This window comes from Amphiura filiformis, chromosome 7 (assembly GCF_039555335.1).
Source record: "Amphiura filiformis chromosome 7, Afil_fr2py, whole genome shotgun sequence".
Lineage (NCBI taxonomy): Eukaryota > Metazoa > Echinodermata > Ophiuroidea > Amphilepidida > Amphiuridae > Amphiura > Amphiura filiformis.
In genome coordinates, this window is record NC_092634.1 from 52,475,836 (window position 1) to 52,500,440 (window position 24,605).

A 24,605-nucleotide genomic window follows, 5' to 3' on the forward strand; every position below is an offset into this window, starting at 1 on the left:
GTTCAATTTCATGGGGTTTTCTGCAAAATCCAGCTTTGTAAATGCTTTTTACTATCCTATTGGAAACTGAAAATCACATATGTGATGACTCTTGACTGTAGAGCATACACCTTTGTAGTCAAGAGTCATGTGCTTTTGGGATGACCTCTGGTATATTAGGCTATTCTAGACTAAGTTGAAATCCATACACCCTTTATGGAAGGCATGACCTGAGTGTGAATTTCAAATGGGGTTATACATGAATAGGAGATCAAGATCATGTTGTCCATAAGGGGTGTACATTGTTCTACATGATTTGGATTTGTAGGGTGAAATTGATACCCTGAGCGATCCTGCAATATAGTTGAACTCAGGTTGCGTAGGATATTAAAAAAGTACAATACTTCTTTAGTGTACACTCAACATTCTTTCATTTTACAGATGATACCAAGAAGTTATCAACACTAAATTTGGTGATTGGCTACTTGAAATTACTTGGTAAGCACCATATATTTGATCTCTGCATGCAGTACTTAGTCGTCCAGTTGAACGTTTAATATTAACTGAAATTCTGGCCCGTAAACTACTTCTTCTGGTAAATATTCAGTGTAGTCATTTAAATAATAGCGATATCTTTTCAAACCGCTTTGACACCAGTTGTTAAAATATATTCCTAAGTAGGTTTTATTTTAGTCATTGTAAATTCTTTGCAATGATTATGGGCCGAAGTAGTATAAATATCTTTGTGTGCATTTGTCCCAGTAAAGACAATTTGCGAGTGGGTCAGCAGGAGGTTTTAACAGTTCGCCTTCCCTAAAAATGTTATCAGGTACTTGTATGCCAACAATGTTTTATGGCATGAATGGAACATAATCGGTGTTAAACGATTCTCATTGTCATATAGTTTGATAAAATATTAAGAATATTAATGTTGGATCTTGCAGGTCCAAGGATTACAACACTGCTGTACTCGGCTGCTCATCTCAAACGTCTCTCACTAGCTCTCATCCAGGTGGTTGAATTTGACACCAGGGATGTCAAGATACTTGAAGATGTACATCTTAATGCAGGTGAGGGGAATGTTAGACACATACTATGTGTGCAAATGGTACACAGGCATGCTCTACAGCCAGTCAAGTCACCCACTAATGAACTGGATTGTCTTGCCAATTGGACCAGTTGCTGTGGTTCCCAACTTGCCAGTGTGCCTTTCATCTTGCCCTGAAAGATAAAAATGTGTACATTGCCTTCAAATTGTTGAAAATATTATTTTCAATGAAGATATTATTTTCAAAGAGTGCATTTATTATTTGTGATTGTACTGACATGGTTAACAATTTAAAACTTGACACACAATAAAGGAAGGTTGTATGTTTTGAAACTTGCTCAATGCACACTTGTCATTGCCAACAGCAAAGTACCAAATTTGATCCTGCTTGCAAAGGTTTTTGAGTTGATTAGTTTATACTTTATAAACTCTTAGTGAGAGCCAGAGGATGTTTAAAGACATTCCCACAACCCAATGGGGTTTCTGACCTTGTATGTCTGGCTTTTGTACACATGTGGTACAGTTGATCATACCTTGCATTGGGATTGTGTGCAAATATCTGGTGTTTTCATCCTATTATTTAACATTCAAAACATCGAGACTTAGGAATAAAATTAATGCAGTGGGACAATATGAATGTTTCCTGTAAGAAAATCAAATATCAGTCATAAGTCTCAACTATTAGCTTGTTGGCTGCAGTTTTAAAATTACCATTTTGTGTGTGTGGCAATGGGGACTTTGCTTTTAAAATTAGGTTATATTGATCAAATTTCCCAATCATAGTGCATTGTAGGAATGCCTTTAAGCCTCCTCTGGTGAGAGCAAACCTCACTCACAATGATTTCTTATGTGTTGAGATCTACTACTGTTTTTATTACTATTACAGACACTACATCACGACTTGAAGCATTCCAGTACTACAAGACAAGACGAAAATACTTCAAACATTTCACTGATGAAGCCGTGTATGAGGGATTTGTGAAGATATGCCACCTCCTAGGACAGTATGGTATGATTAGCTTACAGTTTCTAGTAGTGAGTGTAATTTTAATCTTAAGTTGTGTGTGTTCGTTGCTGTGGCCCCTCTGCTTTATATTTTTTGTCAGTCTAACTGTAAGTGGTATTTGGAACTATTGTTTTATCGTTGTTGTCTTCGTAGTTTTATTGGTCTGTTAAGTCTGCAAGTAGCATTTGAATGGATTTAGTTCTTTTATTGAAAAAAATGTGTGTGAAAAGTCCCTTGTACTGTTGAAGCTCAATGATTTGAGTTTGAGGAATGCACAATGTGTGTCTGGTCATTCATATCATTCATAAGGATGGACAATGGCTAATCCAGATTAAAATTTGTAAAGTAATAATTATTGTTGATTCAACTTAGTAAATTAGTGAAACTGAATAAATCACAACTTTTCATCAAAAATGCCTTATGATAGTGATAAAGTTTGTTCAGCTTATAATTGGTGAAAAAATGAGACTCATAACATTGTGTATCAATATAATGGCTTGCACGCACTTTGACACATCACTTACGCCAGTTTTGTGTTGCGTAATGCTCGACTGGCGTGAGCTGACATGAATTTACTCGATTGTAAGTTGGGACTTTATTGACGTGAGCAGTAACAAAAACTGAATAATTTTTGCCAATTGCAAGCCAAACAAACTTTAGTCAAAGCATTTTTTTAAAACTCAACTTTCATTTCTGGGCCCATTTGTATCATTTTGATAATGACTGTACACATAATGTACACCAGCTTATTACCGTATTGGTCCAAGTATAGTCCCACCCGTTTTTTAGGTAAAAATTTTCACAATTGGGGGGTGGGATTATACTTGAATTAAAAAAATATAAAAAAAATCCGGATGTTTTACAATTTCTGGAATTTTTCGAAAAATGGGGGGTAGGACTACACTCGAACGTGGGACTATACTCGGACAAATACGGATCTTCTCTATGTACATAATAGTGTATTATTATAGTTTAATAAGCTAATAATAATAGGCCTGCAGTAAATACTACATCTGTTTTGTTTGGCCTAATCTATTTTATTTAACACAAAGAACTTCACTATGCTTGGCCTCCGATGTTAAATGAATCTTGTTACTATTGTTTTTAAAACCTGTAGGTAACATAACCTTACTTGTGAACCACTTCCTGGATCTCTTCCACACTTCCTCACCACATCGCAAACAAGTTGTTCTCATACTGAATGAAATAGTACTTGGTACCCTGGAGACTGGACTATCTGATAGCACAGTTGCTTCATGGGAATCAAGCAGAGAGTCAGACAATGAGCATCTGCATGATTCAGAAGAAATTGAGACCTCGATTAGGTAAGTGCTAGTGCCAGGATGTAGGTTCTGATATGAGTTCCAGTCTTCATGGTTGTAATTCAGAAAAGGTGGAATATTAAGTTGTAAATTGTATGTATTAAAGCTTAGCTCTCTGTATCGTAATTAATCTTGGGTTTAAGATAGTACATGTTATTTTATAGCAATAATAATAATAATAGGGATGCCCACTCTCAATACAGTTTCCACTAGAACGATTTTTCATTTACTGTGTGCGTGCTCTCACACACGTATTGTCTATGGAGAAACTGATCGATACAAGAAATCCCAGGCCTGTTAAATGGCGTACATACTTGTTTTGATCCAAATGTAGGCCTATATCAGGGTGTTTCAAGAAATTCCTGATTCCACCAGAAAACATTAACCAAACTTTTTCCTGTTTGGTCAGTAAATAGAGAGGACCTTCCTGCATGAAGAGATCAACTTTTTTTAATGAAAAATTTAATAAGATGAGAACTACAACAGGTTGAAGTGACACCATTCCGTGCATCAGGTGTTCAAACGCAATTATCTCCGAATTTGGAGTGAATCAGACAAGCAAACTTACATACTCATAAAATTTAACTATTTATGAAGACAAAATGTGTAGGATGTTAAGAAATTTAAGAATGTTTAAGCCTACCGCATGCCCATCTCAAATCATGCACTTCCCGTGCACTTCTCACTACCATGTCCATTTCATAGGGAGTATAAAAACCGGGGACCATCATGTCTTCCATGCACACACAGTATTGCTCAATGTAGTAAAGATAACCTTTGAGTTGGAGCAAATTTCTCAAAATTGGTAGTGATTAATGTTACCAAACTTATGCCATGATGAAATATAATAATTTTTGAAGATAAAATGTGCTGACCTTAAAAGATTGAACAATGTTTAAGACTACCGCTTTTCATTTGAAATAATGCACTTATTGTTCATCTCCTCTATGGAGATATTTTCCATGGCGGCCATCTATGATCATGCTTGAGGTTTCACCAAACAAACCATGGGTTTTGAGGTCTTATATTTTTTGTTGTATGTCAACAAAATCGATAAAATTTTCAGGATGATCTTATTTTCATGTTGTTATAAGCAAATATAATGTTCCAGATCAGATAGTTAATAAATACATTAAGAAAAAGTACCTTAAAGTTGCACTTTCTGTTAGTATTCCTTTTGGACTTTAACTTTTTAACATGTTCTAGCAGCCCTATATAAAACCGTGACACTCGAAAGGCCATATCTCTGGAATGAAACGTCCGATTAAGATTATTTAAACGCCAAAATGTTTCTTTCATCAATTCCCATCCAATAAGTTAGGTCTGAATCAATTTAAAAGTACTTCAATTTTTAGTGGACATGCCTAATAATAATAATAAAGAGAGATTTAATATAGCGCCCAACGCAAATAGCCTCTGGGCGCTTTACAAAACATAATAACCTCGGGAACAAAAATTTAAAAACAATATTTAGCCTAACTTAAACATACTATTTCACAAACACAATATTGCAAGAAATTGACCGGGTACATTGCACAAGATTGGAAGAACACAGCAACTCATACGTGGGGAGCCGAGCCGGGAGAAAGAAAAACAGAGCAAAAACAAGGAGCCGGCAAAACACAGACCAGTCCACCACCCTGAGTCACTATGCAAGTCCAATCAAGTAAAAATAGTAACAATAACAATGCATTAACAATATTAAACAAGTTAAAAACAAGAATCAAATCAAAAGCGAAATGATTCCAAGAGTCAGATCATGCAGTGCTCCGCAGCCGGACCTAAACAGACTGAGGCACAGAAGAGAACACAAACAAAAGGAAACAGAGAACTGCATAACCCGACCATAACAATAACTATATGTCGAGAAAGTACAAATTTAAACAAAGTTCTCACGACTTCGTTGTGGAGGTTGGTGGCCTGCGACCAGCATCCACTGGTCTTCAATGCCGACTGATGTTTTGGTTGGTAGCGGGAAATTGGGTCATCTGACCGGAAGTAGCAACTGATGTTGACCTCCGACGGTCAGATGAATGGATGACCGAGTCATAGGTGGGGGAAGGTGGTGGCGCCCTTGTCTCTGTTCAGATCACTCTCATTGCGTTTAATTTGTATAGCTTCCTTGACGCCTCTGCGAAACCAGTTCTCTTCCCTGTCCAGAATTTTGACCCCTTCCCAATCAATAGAGTGGGCGGAGCCAGAAACATGTTCATTGACTGGGGATGATGGCGTTTTCCCATGTTCGACGAGTCGTGTCCTAAGTGAGCGGGCACTCTCACCGCTGTACGATGAAGTACAGTCACCACAGGGGATGTGGTACACCACACCACACTTGTCCAGTTTATCCGTCTTGTCCTTAGGATTGACTAAAACAGATCTGATAGTGTTCGTTGGTTTAATGTGGGTGATGATACCATTAGACCGTAGCAACCGCTGAACGGACTCCGATAGTCCCGGAATGTAAGGGATGGAGACACTCCCCTTAGGTTGACTTGATTGTTTCTTGGACTGAGGTTTGGGTTCCCGTTTCTTTCTGGCAGTAACCCAGCTCCAATCTTCATAGCCACAAATGGCCAGAGATCTCTGAACCTTGTCAAGTTCTTGTGTCCGCTCTTCCTCCTTGGTGACAATGGAATTAGCGCGGTCACATAAGGTCTAATTACTCCAAGTTTGTGTTGCAGTGGATGGTTGGACGCTTGAAACCCAGATACTGGTCCGTATGTGTTGGTTTACGGTACACTTTGAAGCTCAAATTGCCCACATCATCTCGCGACACAGATACATCAAGCATCGGTAAGCAGCCTTCCGACTCTTCTTGTCCAAGGTAAACTTGATGGCATGATGTTGGTTGTTAATGTGCTCAGTAAACTCGTCGATCAAGTTCTTATCGATGATCACCAGGGTATCATCCATTTAAACGACCCCAAAATTTTGGGGGCTGTGAAACAAGCGAGGGCCTTCTGTTGAAATCCTCCATAAAAAGATTTGCTACAATTGGGGATACCGGGGACCCCATGGCCGCCCCTTCAATTTGTTGGTAAAACACATTGTCGTATTGAAAGTACGTGGTGGTAAGTGAGTACTCAAGCAAAGTCATGATCTGATCGACATTGAGTTCAGTGCGTTCATGAAGGGTGGTGTCATTTCTCAGGCGAGTGTCAATAATGCGGAGCGATTCATTTACCGGTGTGCAAGTAAACAAAGCAGTTACATCGTAACTTACGAGGATTTCGTCATTGGTAAGCTGAACATGTTGTAATTTCTCAACCAACTCCTTACTGTTCTTCAAATGGTGTGGCGATCGCCCAACCAGAGGGCCAATAATCTCCGCAGTAAATTTTGCAAAAACTATATGTTTTACCCCAAGTTATATAGTGGCGTTAGTGCTTTAATGTGATTAGCATGACAATAAAATGCACTTGTAAACATGCTTATATGCTCTGCACAGTTTGATACTACAACCAGTGAAATATGTACCTATGTCACTACTAAACAAGTATAGAAAATGAAACTTCTGTCCAGCCCCCACTTTCACTGGCAAATTTCGATATCATGACCGTATGTTATTAATAACATGTAATATTTGACAGATTGCTCGTGCAAGAGTACACATCAGATGACAACTGGCAGTTACCCACCAACATTGACCAATCAGAATGCAGTGAGTCATCACAAGTGTCTTCCAATTGGATGATAACTCCAAGACAACAAATAGAGTCTTTTTCATTGGCTACTGTAAACAGTAATGCTTTGTTGATATGTTTACTTCTTGAAGGCATTGGCGCTTTTGCCCAGGTAAGTGTCAGATTATGGTCTATAGATCCATCATGGTCAGCATGCATGAAATTAGCATATTGTCAAGACTTCATTACTGATTGAAATATCAAATCTGATTAAGTTAATGCAATTCAAAATGGCCGCTAACTCTATGGATAATACAATGGTAACAAAATTAATATGCTTCAATTTTACTCAAAATCATATCAAATTATACAACATTTTTTTAATTCAGCCCCCTCAAATCACCCTAAATATATTGCTGTCCACTTTAAGCATGAAATGATTTCTACATTTAACTAGAGTATAATATTGAAATCTGGATCGGTCTAATGTGTCATTTCACTCATCAGTGCTTTTTTTTCTTCATGAGTTTAAGAATTAAAAGCAAAAATTTCAAAACTGGTAGCATCTGGTTAATAATATGTACCCAATATTTTCTTCCTATCAAGGTTCTTGGAGCTGGGTTTAATGGGATTCTCATGGAATGTTTGTATCCTGTACTGGAAAAATTAGCTGATGAAAAAGCAATCATTAGGTAAGTAAGAATTGACCCATCTGCTGCCAAAATAGACTGGTTGTCTTGAGTATTTATATTATCTCGACCTTTAACATGCAGATATTATATATCTATATCTATCTATATAGCTATATATTAATCTACAATTTTATAAGTTCATTCTATTTGATGTTAAAACTGTTTAATATGTACAAAAACATCCAAAATTTAGGTTAAAAAAGACAAAACAACTGACATTTCAGGAGCATAAAAACATCGCTTTTACTAAGGTAAAAAGAACAAATATGGGATAGCACCACGTATAACTAGTACTGCAAATGATATTGGGACCAATCAATTTGTATCTCACAGTAGCTAGCGAGATGAACGGCATTCTTTTGAACTAGCCGATGTGGTCGTCACGTTAACCCTAACCGCCTAGGGGCTTTTCGGCGACGGGAAGGGAAAGAAGGAAGGAATAAAGAGAGAAAAGAAGGAAAGAAGTTGTTTGCTCTGGGTGGGATTCGAACCCAAGACCCCTCGCATGCCAAGCACACGGTCGGCGACACCTTGCCACGGGTCTTGGGCTTCGCTGGCCAGCTTAAACCGTGCCTATATATCACTTAGGGCGATTGCGTCATCACACCACGTGGGATGCATGCACGAACAGCGCATATATCAAGTAGTATTTTGTAGTATACGGTACGGTTAGGGTTAATAAGCAATGTGAGGAATCTGTGTTCCTTTTGTGTCACTTCACGAGCACTGAATAAAGCTTTGACACAAAATCAGCCATAATAATCAGATTACCGGTGTGTTATAATTGTAGAACGATTGAATTAGCCAATCGGGACCACACTTCCGTCTTTGCTCTGTGTTTGTGCTAAATAGGTAAACAAGTGTTTTTCATTTGGTCAAACAAGTATATGTAGAGTACATATAGACATTGTTAATTCTTGCAGTTCAGTATGCCTGTATCTTGTTCTCAACTTATAGGCCAAAGAAGTAACAGGCTTCTTCTCAAGTTGAAGCCTTGAGATTGCAAATATAGCTAAAATTCCTTGATTTAATCTCCACATTGAAAGCCATACTTGTCATTTTGCTACTAACTCACTAAATTTTATAATAAATTATAAGTTATTATTTATTTGTATCTGTATTTTTCCTTACAGCCAAAGTGCCTACAACACACTAGCTGATATCTGCTCAGGTTGTGCATACAGGTGAGGAAGATTAGATTTAATATTGAAAGTAAACAAAACACAAAATTTTAAATACCGGAATTCACATTTGTGCATATTTAGTGTTTCCAAGGGAACTTCATGTATTATATTAGAATTAGCTTAGTATCTCAATTAACCTACATGTAGTATCAAGACAGGGGTTATACATCTTATTGTAAGTGTTGCGCACAAAGCAGATATTAACCATCAGTGCCGAATGCATTCCAGGCAAAACACAAATCCCCCCAAATGTTCTTCCATGCCTGAATAAAGATGCAACAAGTCCTGATTTCTGTGGTAATATTACTTCAGAGAAGGAAGCACTAGCCATATCACATTCAAAACATGATTTTGATTTAAACTTTTGACCTGATAACAGACTCGTAGACTCCTGAGAGTTTGGACCGGCCCCCGTCTTTGTTGAGAGATGGTTGGTTGGCTTTGATGTGAACTGCTTCCTTGACTCCACGTTGGAACCACCTGCTGTCCCTACAAGTCTGTTATCAGGTCAAAGGTAAAAAAGATCACAACATGATACAGTCACTCGCTCGCGGATGAAAGATGGAGTACCATCTGAAAATTCCGAGGTAGGAATTAATTCCTTGTGTTTGGATCAAAAGTTTAAATCAAAATCATGATTTATACCAACACAAATGAACTTTCATGAACATTCAAATCATGTTGAGGTCAGGTTATAACTTATCTATAAGATCAAGTCATTTATTGGGCTGCTTCAGTTGAAAATTCATACGCCCCGTATCTTAACTTTAATCTCCCACACAAAGAGTGTGAATTTCAAATGGGGTTACCTGTATGGGTGACTCCATTTGAAATATACACCCCCTGTGTAGAAGATTAAGGTCATGTACTTCCATAGGGGGTGTATGGATTTTAACAGCCCATTTTACCAGCCATCAATTGCAGTCAGTAGTTTCACATGCCTGATGTCTGTTTGTATTAGTCTTCAGATAACATGTTCCAAATACTATGTTTCCAGTTCTATCCCAGATTTGTTGTGTGACAATGCTGACTACCTAGTTGATACTATCTCACTCAAACTCAGGCATCTAGATTTCAATCCTAAAGCTCCATTGGTTTTGAAAGTTACTCTGCAACACAGGTAAGGGTATACACCACCAATGAATTATCCATTGAAGTGCACACTTAAAATAGGTCAATTTGTTGGGTCAAATTCCAGCCTTATGGCAACTAAAAGGGACTGTCTCTCCCATCCAACTTTGCAAAATAATATGCCCTATATTCGCTACTGTAGTGCACATTAGTAACCATGGTTACTGGTTCAAGCCTGAGATCATACACCTGTTCCGAATTATAATGTGCCATAGGCTTTGTGTTGTGATCATTTCAATCAGCGGTTTAAAAAGCATGAGCCAGTTGACCTAGCAACGATCATATTCTAATGTGTACTACGCCAGCGAATAAGGAGGTTTAATTTAATGGTGTTCTAAGTGTGTTTATTCTGAAACCGTAATATGAAAAAGAAGCATTTTCAACCAAATCACTTTGTTCGATCTCTATAGCTCTCCCTCTTTCAATCTCTCTTGCCTGCCATCCATCCCAATCTCGTCCCATCTGTGCCATCTGCCCATGTGCTTGTCAGATGCCCTCTACCCATTCACTGCTACAGGGGTGCATCACAATGATTGGTACCCATCAATTTTGATGTTGCTTTGAAAAGCTTGCCTCTTCCAAATAAAACATTGGATACTCTTGCAATGTCCAGAATGTATAGTTTATGACATGTTTTATAATTAATCTACAAATTATTTTGATGTGTCAGGCTCACCCATTATCAATGAAAACTGATGGGTACCAATCATTTTGATACAGCTTGATGAATTATGTCTCTTTTAGACATCATTACTGTATTAAGGGGGTACTACACCCCTGGCCAATTTTGTGCCTTTTTTGCATTTTTCTCAAAAATTATAGCACATTGGTGACAAGTAAGATGTGTATATTATAGGGGCAAGGACTGCAACTACTGCACTGAAAATTCAGCAACTCAAGGCAAGTAGTTGTTGATTTATTGATCAAATATTGGCTTTCCCTCATTTTTGACTGTAACTCCACAACTGTTGTCTGTGTTGAAATAAAATTTCCAGTGCAGTAGTTGTAGTCCTTGCCCCTATAATATACATATCTTACTTGTCACCAATGCGCTTATAATTATTGAGAAAAATGCAAAAATAGGCACACAATTGGGCAGGGGTGTAGTACCCCCTTAATGTTAATTGTAATTTAATGTTTATTGCTTTTTTATGTTCTTATCACAGTAACAGCAATATGCTTCCACTACTTGAAGATACAATCAATGAGGTAAGCATTAATATATATCAATACAAGTGGCTGCATTATTTTGTACAATTTCTCTAACAACAAGTAATATGTGACATGATCTGGTCCATGGGGGCCAAAGGAGGCATTTTTAAAAATTGAGTTACACTAATTATTACCTTATACAAACATTAAGCTAATACTGAAAACACCAAAGGTCTAGCATACTTGGTTCTAAAGTTATGAAGTTTCGTGATATCTATTTTCTTATGTATTTTATTGTTTTTTACTCCATTATCTCAATTTTAAATGTGTTGCCTTTGGCCCCCATGACCAGATCATGTCACATATGCATTTTTAACCAATTTTATACCTGAGAAAAAATGCTATGATTTTTGCTATTTTTGTAAATTTGTCACTAAAAATGTTAGAAATTACAAGCAAATATAAATGCATAAATAAATCCTACTTGAAGTGAACCTGTTTTAAAGCACTACTCTTACTATTTGGAATGCACGCCGGTGCAGTTATACACAATCAATACACTCTTGGTATTTTGTAGCATTTACTTTGATTGGTTCTCGCTATCTAAGAGTCGTTGAAGTTCTTTTGTGTAACAGTTATATTTGCCTCATATTGATAAAAATGGATATATCGGGTTTGGCATTTGAACTTGCTCGATTCCTGCTCGTGAATATTCAACCTTCTCCTGTGTCCCTGGTTACGAGCCTGCTATTCCTATAAATAATTCAAAAATAGTCATGTAATATCACCTAGTTTAGCTCAAGATGAAGGATTACACATACACTACCAATACCATTTGAAATTGAAGTGTGTGTATGTGTTCATTTTTCATGTACATCTATTATTTTCCCATTCTTTTTCAGATTTTGATTACTTTAGACCAGTACTATGGGGATAGAGCTGCTGCATTTATGAAGGTTTTACATGTGCTTGTTATTTCCATCGTCAGGTGGTTTCCTGCAGAACAGGTAATATAAGATGCAAAAAGAGAAAAGATTATGACGAGTATCTTTGTTTGGTGTCATTTTTTTAAAATTATTAAATGGAAGCTGTCACATACTCATTGGGTATGTATTTTAAATGGAATAATCCATTTGTAGATTATGAACTCTCCCAATTACTCTAGGGCTAACAAGGTCTAACCATGGAGATTAATCCTACGGAGAAAGAACTCTTTGGTATACACAATTACACTTACCTTATTCTAGATTATTTAGACCCTGTTCAGGACAAATACATGTAGTGTATTATATCCTTCATTAATATATTCTCGTTCATTAATTGGTTAAGCGAGTATCATGTGACCAAAAATAGTTTTGCTATTTTGCGAAGCAGTCAAAAAGACGATTGACGAGGGAACGGGGTACTATTCAAAGTACTATTTCCCCGGGAAATAGTTTTACTATCTCCCGCTGAGCGCGTATGACCTCATAGCTACGTCGCAGTTCCTAGTGGTCGGTGCAACACGCCACATACGCGGGATATCAGTACCGGTTCCGGGGTATTAATGTGTAGGAAGTCATGTTGTCATGCCGAAGCACACAAGCAGCACAGAAGTGCAGCTAAAATACGGCGGTTTCATAGCATAATCTGAGTAATACATCAGGATCAGTATCTTAATATTGAAAGTGAAATAACAGAGAACATGGTTACTCGTTTCACGGCGGTATTGTAGAGGTTACAACATTTTCACGGTAAGCTTTAGCGTGCATTCAATCAAAACAAAGCAAGGCCAGCCTAGCCTTGACAAGGCATAGCCTACATTTGTGCCTAGGCCTATGTCTATGATAAAGGCCTTGCGTTTCTAAACCAATCAATGAACAAAGAATATATTAATGAAGGATATAAAACAAATATTTACTGCTCTAAATTCGGGATCTGGTGGAATCTATTGATCCCCTCGGTGAACTGGAGACCGTGAGCCTACTATTTTCCCTCGACCTGGCGGTCTCGGGAAAATAGTAGGCTCACGGTCTCCAGTTCACCGAGGGTACCAATAGATTCCACCAGATCCCTCATGAGCAGTAAATATTTGTATAATATCACTAGATGGCTGCAGTTTCACTTTTGGACTTTTGCTAGGAGTAATTAAAGGAGGTAAAGAGTAAAGTATCCCTCCCTAGGTCTAACCTCCGTAGTTAGACCAGGTCTAATGTTAGACCCAGTCTAACTTGTTTTGTGCATACAGACCTAAAGGTTTAACTTGTGGAATGTTCATACTATGGTGGAAATTTCAATTGAATGAACACAGCCTGAGATAGCGTGATGATTGTTTGCGTACGCCAATGTGTGCGACTGTGTGTGAGTAAAATAAATAAATGTAGATATTTATATAGCGCTTTATGCCGTAAACAGCCTCAAAGTGCTTTACATTTATTCCGCCGTCATTAGAATAATCGGAACCACGTTTGCAGCCTACAAATGGCGCAGGGTTCATCAGTACAATGACTGTGACTACCCCTAACAGCTTCCCATTGCACCTGGGTGGGGTGAGGCAAGCGAGGCAAAGCGCCTTGCCCAAGGGCACAACACGGTGGCGGGACTCGAACCCACGCACGTCGAGCAAGCTCTCAGATTATGAGTCCAAGGCTGTATCCACTGAGCCACCGTGCCCTCAACGTGAAGTAACGTGGAAGCGAATCCGATCATGCTAATGCACTTATGATTGGTTAGTATTATATCCAAGGTTGTGTGTTTTCGTTGTAGGTTGATTGAAGTATGTGATATACAATTGCGGTTGGATCGAGCACAGCTGTTGAAAGCTGTGTTCAGTCAATTGAAATTTCTGCTATAATGATTAATAAGTAGTTTCTGCAAAACAATTGCTTTAATGTATTTGCATGTAATCATGAACTTTAAAAAACCTGTGTAAGGGTTTCTACTATAATAAGTAATACCTGGATCCTGGATTTCAGTATCCACTAATCTGTTATGTGCTTTGTCTAACAGGAATACAAAACACAGTCTTCATCAGCATTAACAAGCATCTCAGATAACAACTCATTAAACCCTTCAGTTAACAGTCATCCTTCACAAGACATCAAGGCCTTCTTCCTGGAGTATCATCGTAACAAGAGGATCGCTGCAGGTGACATGGATGATGCAGATATAGATGATGCTGGTGGAGATGGTGACCATGTTGTTGGGCAAGATGAAGATCAAGATGATGTTGATGAGAAGAAGGTGTTACCTATTCATGTGCAAGCAGTTCAACAGGTAATGTTTGAGTATTTGCTTCTGAGGCCTTGCGGACTTGCGAGCTTGAGTCCCTGTTTGTCGCAGGTTTACCGAAGGGTTGGCGAACTCATTGCATACCAATGATCTTCTCCCCTACCAGACAGGATGAGTCATGCTCGCAATCTCTGCAATGCGCATCACTACTCCCTGCTGCGTTGCAGAACATCCCGCTTCAAAAACAGCCCCATCCCCTATTTTGTTGATGTATTAAACAAGTAGCGCGCCGTTTATTCGGGTTTTCCTGCATGCACGCACATTTCAGCTTTTATATTTATTTATTGTGCAATAATAGTGTGAATTTATCGTATTTACTTGTGTCTGCCATTTTATGTTATTTTATATTATACTTTTTTCACTCATATTTATTTTAATGATTGCTTTTACTCTGTACATTGACATGTAATTTGACCTTCGGGTCATAATATGTTGGTTTTTATAAATAAATATACAATATACTTAATATTGCCTTAGAAAATATATCTGAATTTGGTTGGTAACATCTGTAGATTAAATTCATACTTTTGCTCTCCCAGTGAGACATTGTATATTTATTTTTGTTGATTTCATAAGCTTTGTTTTGTTTTTTCGTAAGGGAAAGGCAATTCTCAGGCCTTATTGGCCTTCCTGCCTTTTCCGCCATATTGTGTTTCTTTATTTTTGATGTAGTTGTATATTTTTATATATGGAAATAAATGAATGAATGAATGAATTTAGAATTTATGTTAATGAACCACAGGAGTGATTTGTCCTTTAGATAAGACATTTAGATGTTGCTTACATATTTAATAATCTACTTAAAATTCTTCATGTTTTGAGTCAAAATAATTGATTTGCATTGATGACTGTTGGGATACAATAATATGTTTCTATAATTGAAACATTTTGCTTGGCAAATCCAATGAAAAATAACTCACAAGTGGCTTGTTGACATTTCCCGGAAGTGATCAAGCAGTCGGACCTGATGGCGAAAGCAAAAGTGAGTGAGTTATTTTTTCATTGGATTTGCCAAGTAAAATGTTTGAATCATTTAATTTACAATCCTACAAATGCATCTATTTTCTGATAATATGTTTCTGTTATGATATGTTTGACTTTTATAACTTAGTAACTAAAAGGGAACTTTGACACTGTCCAGCACTCTATTGCAGCTATAAGGTCTTTGTGTTTTCCTACCTTACAGGTATTGGAAAGGTGCCTACACTTTGTGTCTTCTAAAGATCCAAGATTACGACTGCTGGTATTAGATGTAATACAAAATGGAGTCATAGCCCTTGCCTATAGAAAAGGTAATTACAAATATCAAATCAATTCATACTTCAATGTGTAACCCTATAAGTAAGGCCTGGCAAAAAACGCGATCTCGCTTTTCACGCTGTGATTTTCGCTATTAACCAACTATCTCGCTTTTTTTAAAAGTTTCCAAGCAGTGCACTTACTATAAAAATGTTGCTTTATGCCATAAAAGTTCGCAGAATTCCATTAAAATGCAGTTCCAACTTCTCCAAAGTGCAGAATTAAACCGCATTGCAAGCACATGGTCGAGTGAAAAAGCCATGCTTTACTCAATAAAAACTGAAATTTCATTTCAAATGAGTTCAAGTTTAGGCCAAATATCATTATATTTATTGAATTACTGGAATATTTTGACTATAAAACATAATTCAAGGTCAAATTTTGTCACTTTTTTTCTTCGACACCGGCCGGCCGTCGGCAGGTTTGTTTATTTACATCTAAAACATTGTTCTGAACAATAGAGGGCAGCAAATTTTTGGATTTTTTTTTTTTCGCATTTCGGGGCGTTTTGAAAGTTTCTTGTGTCATTTTTCGGGGAAAATATCGCTTTTCAAAATTTTGAATCTTGTTTTTTACTTCAAAAAATAGTGTTTTTTGCCGGGGCCTACCTATAAGCCTTGCATGTTCTTATACCTATGGGTACCTCACGAAGGGGTCATACAATATGATATGATTTTTCCAGACATTATGAATTTAGGTCAGACACACAATTTAGGTTGTAACTTTTGTAATTTGCCCAAAAAATAGAATCTCAAAACAGCATAGTATATGAATTTCATATATTTGTTAAACTTGTACAGAATTGTAATATTATTGTGATTTGAAAGTCATTGGTAGATAATGTCATTCTGGTTCACTATTTCGGACAAACGTCAGGGTTAAACAAAACAAGTCCTGCAAAATTTGGTAATATTGAACAAGTCTTTGCAAGGAAGTTAGCTATCGAGGGGTGGTATGGTTTCAGAGAACTTGCATTCCAATGATGCATGTCTAGGTCCTCATCATGCATATGAAGTCCCCCTTGTGTTGTATGTTGTTCAGTTGAATTCTGTGGAAGTAATGCAAGGTAAATGCACACCACACACACCACCCCCACACACACACCCACAAAAGACAGTCCCACTGTACCTCTATCCTTCTTTGTATTCTCATAGTTGCCATTCTCAATCATTTATCCTTGATTTTACCTAATCTTTTACTAGTTATTATTGTGCCGTATTACTGAGCATTGTTTGAACTTGATTCTTGAGATTTAACCTCAAGCTTGTGTAATTTATTTTATTTTCAGAGGAGCTGTTGCCAATTATTCATAAGTTGTGGCCAGGTTTTGTCCAAAGGTTCTCAGACTCGGAACTGTTAGTAACATGCAAGGTAAGGACAAGGTTAAAATAAAATTTATTGGTAGAGCTATGAGTTTTAAATATTTTAAAACTCATAGTGAGACCAATAAATATTGGCCGTAAAGTATCCAATTTATCATTATTATGTTTTGAATCCAATTTTTCACACACTTGGATTCATCAAAACATGATAATGACAAAAATGTTCAGCCCAAACTACAGTTCAAATCTTGGAATTGCCATCCTATTTTTCTTGTAACCATTGGTTGCGTATGAAACAGAAACAGAAAACCACCAATAATCACAGTGACCAGTGTTGGAAAGTTGCACAATTATTTTCTCAACCATTGTCTTTTATATCAGACTTGAAACAGTCAAAAGGAAAACCTGGAAAATAGTGTGTAGTTTGGTAATACTGGGTAATGAATTTAATCAGGTGATGGAAGTTCTTGATGGTATTTGTACTTGTGGCAACAAATTTGCCACATGATCATAATAAATGGTAAATTTGGTGATAAATACTGCTAAGACATATCTCTGATACCTTTGCCAACAGATATTATAGACACATGTTTTAGGTTTTCATGAAATAATGTTACTATATATATTGACTAAAAACGCTAAAGTGGCTCATATATTTAGTGTTAAATGTTTGAATAAACAAAAATGCAATTTGACATTGGTTCTAGATATTGATATTTGAGTTATCTTATTTCAGGCATGTGAGACATTGTTTGTCATGGGTGAAACCTGCTGTGATTTCATAAGGAGAAGAGTAGCTAAAGACGTGTGGCCAAAAACCATCAAATTTCTAACAACTCAAGCCAAAATCAGGTAAGACACAACAGAAAATTCCAATCAATCAATCAATATATCAGCAAACCAGTCTACCACCAAATGGGTTGGTTGGTAAGTTGGTGGCTTGGTTTACATGTTGATTTTGCACAGAAATGTCTCATGTGGAATAGTTCAATGGAGTAGAGAAAACATGCCAGTCACATTTAGATTCTCACTGCAGAATGCATAGTTGTTAGTGGAAATTATAAGTTAGATTGGGCTATTCCAGTTGAAATCCACACTACCCCTGTGGAAGATATTTCCAAAATGTATGGTTTACAAATGTAATTGGTCAGAGTTAATCATTTTGAAACCCATACTTCCCCTGTAAGTAATGAGTATTTCAAATGAAAGTTGCCCAATTGTGTATTCTATTCAAAATGTATACTCCCTCTGTGGATTTTAAATGGAATGGCCCTTTGCAAAAAAAAGTGTAGTGATTATAGCGCGCTATGCACAGGTATAAACTCACAAGCCTCAGCATACTTTACAGGAATTTGCTTACTGATGTGGCACAATACACATATAGACCATTTTACATAGCAAAAGCAATTGAATCTACTTTGAATCTTTGAATTTCCTTTGACCTTCTTATATTTGTAGCATCAAGACAGGGCCATCATACAAGCATACAGCAGCACACAAGTTACAGAAGACAATACTTGGTGGAATAGGGAGGCTTTGTAAACAGGTAAACTTGAAATAGACTTGAAATATGTGATATCCTAGGTAATATAATCTCCACACAGGACTCAATTTGTTATCCTTGGTAGATGATTATCAGTTGATTTTCATGATATGAAATCTGATATCCAAGTGTACATGTATACAAAGGTTGATCAGTGAGTATGCTTAACATTATGAGTGCCTTTTTGTGATATTTTACTTATAACACTCAAATTTACCACTGTACACCAACACAAGTAGTAACCCATGTTAGATGAGTAATTCAGCAGGTTTGTCCATCAATCAAAAAAACAAAATGTGAAAGCAAAAAACCAAGAGATTATTAATTATTATAATATTCAATCCATCTAGGAGGACTTGATCAGATTTGAATTGGGTTTTTTTGATACATATGTTACATAATGTAACATTGTGCCTTGTGCATTTATATCTCATTATTGTTAATAGACAATGAGAACCCTGGTAATAACGCAGTACTATACATGTACTCTGATCAGCTCGTAATAGGTGGGACTCATAACATTGTGTATTGATATAGAATGGCGTACTCACAGCTGGGTGCAGCACCTATGCAAACTATACTTTTCGTATTGTGTGACTGACGTGGGCTTAAATTGGGACTTTATTGACTCGTGCAGTAACAAAAACCAAATAATTCTCACCTATTATGAGGTGATCATAGTTTAGTTAACTCTTACATATCCAATACACATTCATATGTGATTTCCACTGGGGTGAACCAATCTGATCCAATGAGCTTAGTTTTGCATGTCAGGATATTGAGATGCAAGCAACCAGTGGCGTAGCGTCATAGGGGCACGGGGGGCATGTGCCCCCAATCGATTGCAAAATTTAGAAAATCCTATAGGAAATTGCCGAAATATGGTCTGTGCTCCCCCTATCAGACCCAGTGGCCCCTCCCCATCATGGTCGATACCCCCCCCCCCCCAAATATGATGACCCACGCTACACCACTGCAAGCAACTCAAGAAACAAAATGGAAATTATATATTTTAACCAAATTTCTTTTTCATCTTCATCTCTGCTGTAGGTTGACATTGGGGAGAGTGAGTTGTGTGACATGTTAACAGCCTGTCTCCCATATCTCAGTGCCAGACAACCTGAAGTACTTCAAAAGGTAATGTCCATTATACCTTTCAGCTTCCGATACTAGATGCCATTGAGCACCTCTGAAACGTACAGTAAATACAACAAAATCAGGTGTATATGGCCTTCAAGCACACACAGATCTTTGAAATGTATTTTGCCACCCTATGGCCCAAAACTAAATATAATTGTGACCCTGCATTAGCAGGCACGTAACCAGGGGGTGAGTTGGGCAGAGCCCCCCCCCTCAAATTGCCCTTTTTGACCCAAAAATTCCCATTTGCAAGCATCAAGAGTGAAAAAATTCAGGTTTTATATCCCTCAAAAAAGGTTAAAATTTTGTAAAAAAAGTCTACTTTTTCAAAATCTGCCCCAGTTCACTTTTTTTATATTTTTTTTCCCCCCAAAAAAAAGTCCTAGTTACAGGCCTGTGTGACATTAGATTGATTTCCTGACGAGTAAATTGATTAACAAATTTTGACTGTTAATTTTTTGTCAGGCTGCAGTGGAATCAGTGTGCGCATTCATGTCAGTTGAACCAGACTCAGTGTGGTTAGCTCTCAATGACTTATATTGTCCTTCCAGTTTATCACCTCCACATCAAGTATTTCCTGAAATTAAGGTTAGTTTGGTTGACTATTCACTCTTTGTACGGATCCGTCATCTTGCTACCAAAACGAGGTTCTCCCTGCAAACGCATGCGCAAAAAGTGCATTTTTATTTCTTGCATTTTTCTGGCCACACGCCTGAAGGCTTTTGCAAAGCGCACACAGTAATAAAAAGCATGTGTTTGACAAGTGTACACACACACAACGCCCACTTTGCGGGTAGAACCTCATTTTGAAATGACAGTGCCAAGGATCAATAGTGGTCGTATCTGAGATGGAAAGAATGCATTAAAAAGATAACATGGTGAAAACATAGGCAAAAAATGGTTGGCTTGCCCTTTCCCAAATGGTTGTAATCTGGAAAATTTGTAAAAAGTTTTTACTTTACCAAAGAATACTGACCCCAATTTTGGAAATTCCAGCAAAAGTTGTTGTTTTTCTTCCAGAATTTTTGATATACTGAAAAAAATCACATTTTATTTTATTAAGCTAATAAGGCCTTTGTAAACAAGTTTTGGCAATGAAATTCTTTAAAACATCTGACCGACCAACATTAACTTCAAGAGAGATTGAAATGACAAGCGAACAATATTTTCTTTACCCTAAGGCACATGTGATCTGTGGGAAAAAATGTTGTTCATCACTGTTTAACAAAAATGTGTCCGCACTGTCTGCATGGTTAAATCTGCCCTCGCAAGGTAAACCATGAAGATGTGCCGGATGGCAGTTGTTAAACAGTGGTGAACAACGGTGAAACATGATTGAATCCCTTTCAATAGGCTAATGATCATCTAATTCCCATGATTATTTCATGAGAAATGTCAATTAGGCCTAAAAAAAAATTGTTTGATTGGCGTAACATAAAAAAAATTTTAGGGTAGGTAGGTCGGAATTTTTTTCTTTTTTTTTTTACTTTTTTAGCTGTAAATTTAGTTTGATAAAGGCTTTGGAACTTTTTTCTTCTTTTTTTTCAAATATATTTATTTATATTTATTTTTTTTAATTTTTTTTTTTTTTTTTTTTTTTGGCAAGTTAGGGTCGGGCCTACTTTTAGGGTAGGTCGGGTTACGCCAATCAAACAATTTTTTTTTAGGCCTTGGTCATAGCCACTCAAGATTCCAAAAAGAAATGGATGATTTCTCTGTTGATATCAACAAGTAAAAAGTACAGAAATAAAACCACAATGTTAAGCCGCTTTCTCCAAAATAATGATATTCAAAATGTAACCATGTAACATACACACACAAGTTCCAAGCAAGACAAATTTTGCGCACTCGTACATAGTTCGTGTATGTGCTTCCATTAACTTGCGTTCGCATATACTGAGACTGCTGTAAAAGTGTGGACTGATCACTGATTAACAACAGTTTACTCCTGTACAAAGGTATATTGATGAGGGCCGATTGTTCAATCTAACAATCAAGCCAGCATTACGGATAGAGTGTTGCGTACCTTGGCAATAATGCAATATAATCGCGATAGACCATTAAAATATGCAGGAAGTGCATAGCAGTTTTGCATGTCGCATTTCATCGAAAACAATCGGCCCTCATCAGGTGATGCTGAGACTTTGACTGCCCTGGGGTGAGACAAAAAGTGTGAAACTGAAAGTGTTCCGAGTCCTGTGTGTTTACCATGCGCGTACGCAGGAATTTCTAAAGGGGGGTGTGATGATAAAAAACTATCAAAATAAAGAAATGACCGCGTAGCGGCCATCCCGTCCCGCTTGCGTGACGCAGGGGGGTGTCTGAGGGGGGATGTGCCCCCCTGAGAATTTAGAAACTTTTGCAAAATGAAGACCTAATTGAAGCGATTTGGTGGACAATTTTGGCACTATTAGTGTGTAAAATTTTAATTTGAAAAAGCCGAAAATTTGTGAAATGATGGTCCATGTAGCCTTTCGTGAACAAGTTTTCCCTACAGTTGTAGGCCTATTGTGTTAAACACAAAATTTGGTAAATGTCGAAAGCAGAAGCCAAAATGGCTACTTGTTTATCCACTACACAGGGGGGTGTCTGAGGGGGATGTGCCCCCTGAGAATTAAGAAACTTTTGCAAAATGAAGACCTCATTGAAACGATTTGGTGGACCATTTTGGCACTATTACCATGATTAGTGTGTACAAATTTAGTTTGAAAAAGCCGAAAATTTGTGAAATGACGGTTCATGAAGCCTTTCGTGAACAAGTCTTACTTAAAGTTGTAGGCCTATATATACATTGTGTTACAAATTGGTAAATGTCGAAAGCAGAAGCCAAAATGGCTACTTGTTTATCCACTACACAGAATGCCCCCCCCCTTCAGAATTAAGAAACTTTGCAAAATGAAGACCTAATTGAGGCGATTTGGCGGACCATTTTGGCACCGAGTGTGTAAAATTTTAGTTTGAAAAAGCCGAAAATTGGTGAAATAACGGTCCATGAAGCCTTTCGTGAACAAGAGTTTTCCCTCCTGCAGAAGTTGGAAAAATTTTGCAAAATGAAGGTCCGGTTGAAGCCATTTCTGATTTGGTGCATAATTTTTACACTATTTAAATCATTGCTTCAAGCAGAAAAAAGGGCCCGAACTCAATTTGCACAATTAAAACCTTTACGTACGTACGTTGCCGGGGTAGGGGTGTGACGATATGGAGAGGTGTTGGTGTTAACATGTAAGCCCTATATCCATGTCAATTAACAATTAAATGGTGATGTGGGTGTGTGTGGGAGGGGTGTTAATATTTTTACGTCGACATATTTACGTACGTTGCCGGTCAGTCAATACCGGGTATAGGGGAGAGAAAAATTTGAGTGGGGGTAGTTAAGACATCTATAGGCCTATGATAATTTGATATTATGTCCCCTATGCCATGCTCATCTCCCTCCTCTCCTCTACCCCCCTCTCTCTCCTCTTCTCTCCCTCTCCCTCTCTCTTTCTTTGCCTTTTCTCCCCCCCCCCATTTTTATTTTTTGGACAAACCCAAGGGGGTGTTTCCCACACGTGACACCCCCCCCCCTGCGTACGCCAATGGTGTTTACTACCTGTGCGTTAGTGCACTATGCACTTGTGCTATATATTTGTTGAGACCCATCCATCCTACTTTTTATTCTTTTTTTTTTTCATTTCTTTTCAGTTTGCTGGCAGTGGCTCAGAAGGAATGAATATTCTACCAATGTGAAAATGCTCCTAGCAGATATAGACAAAACCTAATTAATGATTGGAAATAATGTAGTTTATGTATTCACAAGCTATGGCAAACAAATCCCCCTTGCCAATGGTTTGGTTAAAGCACTTGATGCAAATTCATTTGCTGTAGCTTATATGGGCCAGTTTCTCGAAACATAGCTAGTGGTCGGGCTTCCTAAGCCATCAGGCTTAAGCCCAATTAGTCAGCGATTACCAGCGCTTACAATTTCACATCATACATCACATAGGAAGATAAATCAATAAAATGTATCCACATTGGTAGGGCTAGCATAGGAAGCCTGACCACTAGCCAAGCTTCGAGAAATCGGACCTTAGGGTCTGCAGAGATTGAGGTTTTAGCATAGCAAATGTGTCAGTAATTGAGACCCTTGCTGAAACCAACCACTTTATAACCGTAAAGGATAAGTGAAGCAAATATTGATTGATTTACAACTCGAGGCATGGAGGTCCAAACCCCAAGATACCATGGCTATCAGGCACAATCAATCATTCACAATATCATTTCCAGAAATTATCATAGACTAGAATGAAGCTAGAGTGAAAAATCAGAAACTGGTGTAGGCAAAAATTTGCATTTGGACATTAAGATGCATTGCGGTCTAAAAGGGGCCTAGAGAAAGATGCACCACAATCTACAATTTAAGTTTGATTTTATTGTGGTATTTTAAGCCAAGGGGGCAAGCTTACCACTTTGCCCTTCTGGTTGGTACACCACTGTCAGTTACAAGCCAAATGGTCAAAGGTTAAATTTGAAGCTCCACTCAGGTTAAAATAAAATGCTCTTATTTTGATGAAAATGGTCTCAAATTGACCCTGGGTTTGACTTTCAAGAAATCGGGTTGTGATCTTTGTGATCGTGATCTGTAAAAGTTTGGGGAAAGGAATAAAAAGAAAATGTCTTTAACTTTCTTGTGTTATGTAATGATTTTAAATGGGCATTGATTTGAAAAAGTGTGGGATCTGTTAATGTGTTTACATGTTTACTTTTCAATTTGAAAAGTATGTACCTAACATGCTAATGTATTTGTATGCAAGAAACATATACAATAAATGTTTGAATATAGTTACTTGTTTTTTAAGAATGTCATTTCATGCCTATGTATTTAAAAATATATTCAACAAAAGGGCCAATTATA

At 37.4% G+C, this 24,605-nt stretch overlaps 1 protein-coding gene across 1 annotated transcript in view; it reads left to right on the plus strand.

Annotated features, from left to right (window-relative positions):
- Positions 1 to 24,605, plus strand: part of LOC140157935 (TELO2-interacting protein 1 homolog) — a 37,422-nt gene extending 12,817 nt beyond the window's left edge. The window contains exons 10-27 of the mRNA XM_072181182.1: positions 421 to 477; positions 924 to 1,049; positions 1,914 to 2,036; positions 3,151 to 3,358; positions 6,946 to 7,150; positions 7,585 to 7,670; positions 8,804 to 8,854; positions 9,852 to 9,974; positions 11,152 to 11,194; positions 12,040 to 12,144; positions 14,126 to 14,392; positions 15,594 to 15,699; positions 16,995 to 17,077; positions 17,765 to 17,880; positions 18,487 to 18,574; positions 19,622 to 19,708; positions 20,177 to 20,299; positions 23,396 to 24,605. Of these exons, the coding sequence (XP_072037283.1) occupies positions 421 to 477; positions 924 to 1,049; positions 1,914 to 2,036; positions 3,151 to 3,358; positions 6,946 to 7,150; positions 7,585 to 7,670; positions 8,804 to 8,854; positions 9,852 to 9,974; positions 11,152 to 11,194; positions 12,040 to 12,144; positions 14,126 to 14,392; positions 15,594 to 15,699; positions 16,995 to 17,077; positions 17,765 to 17,880; positions 18,487 to 18,574; positions 19,622 to 19,708; positions 20,177 to 20,299; positions 23,396 to 23,440 (2,042 nt within the window). The 3' untranslated portion in view covers positions 23,441 to 24,605. The remainder of the gene's footprint in view (positions 1 to 420; positions 478 to 923; positions 1,050 to 1,913; positions 2,037 to 3,150; positions 3,359 to 6,945; positions 7,151 to 7,584; positions 7,671 to 8,803; positions 8,855 to 9,851; positions 9,975 to 11,151; positions 11,195 to 12,039; positions 12,145 to 14,125; positions 14,393 to 15,593; positions 15,700 to 16,994; positions 17,078 to 17,764; positions 17,881 to 18,486; positions 18,575 to 19,621; positions 19,709 to 20,176; positions 20,300 to 23,395) is intronic.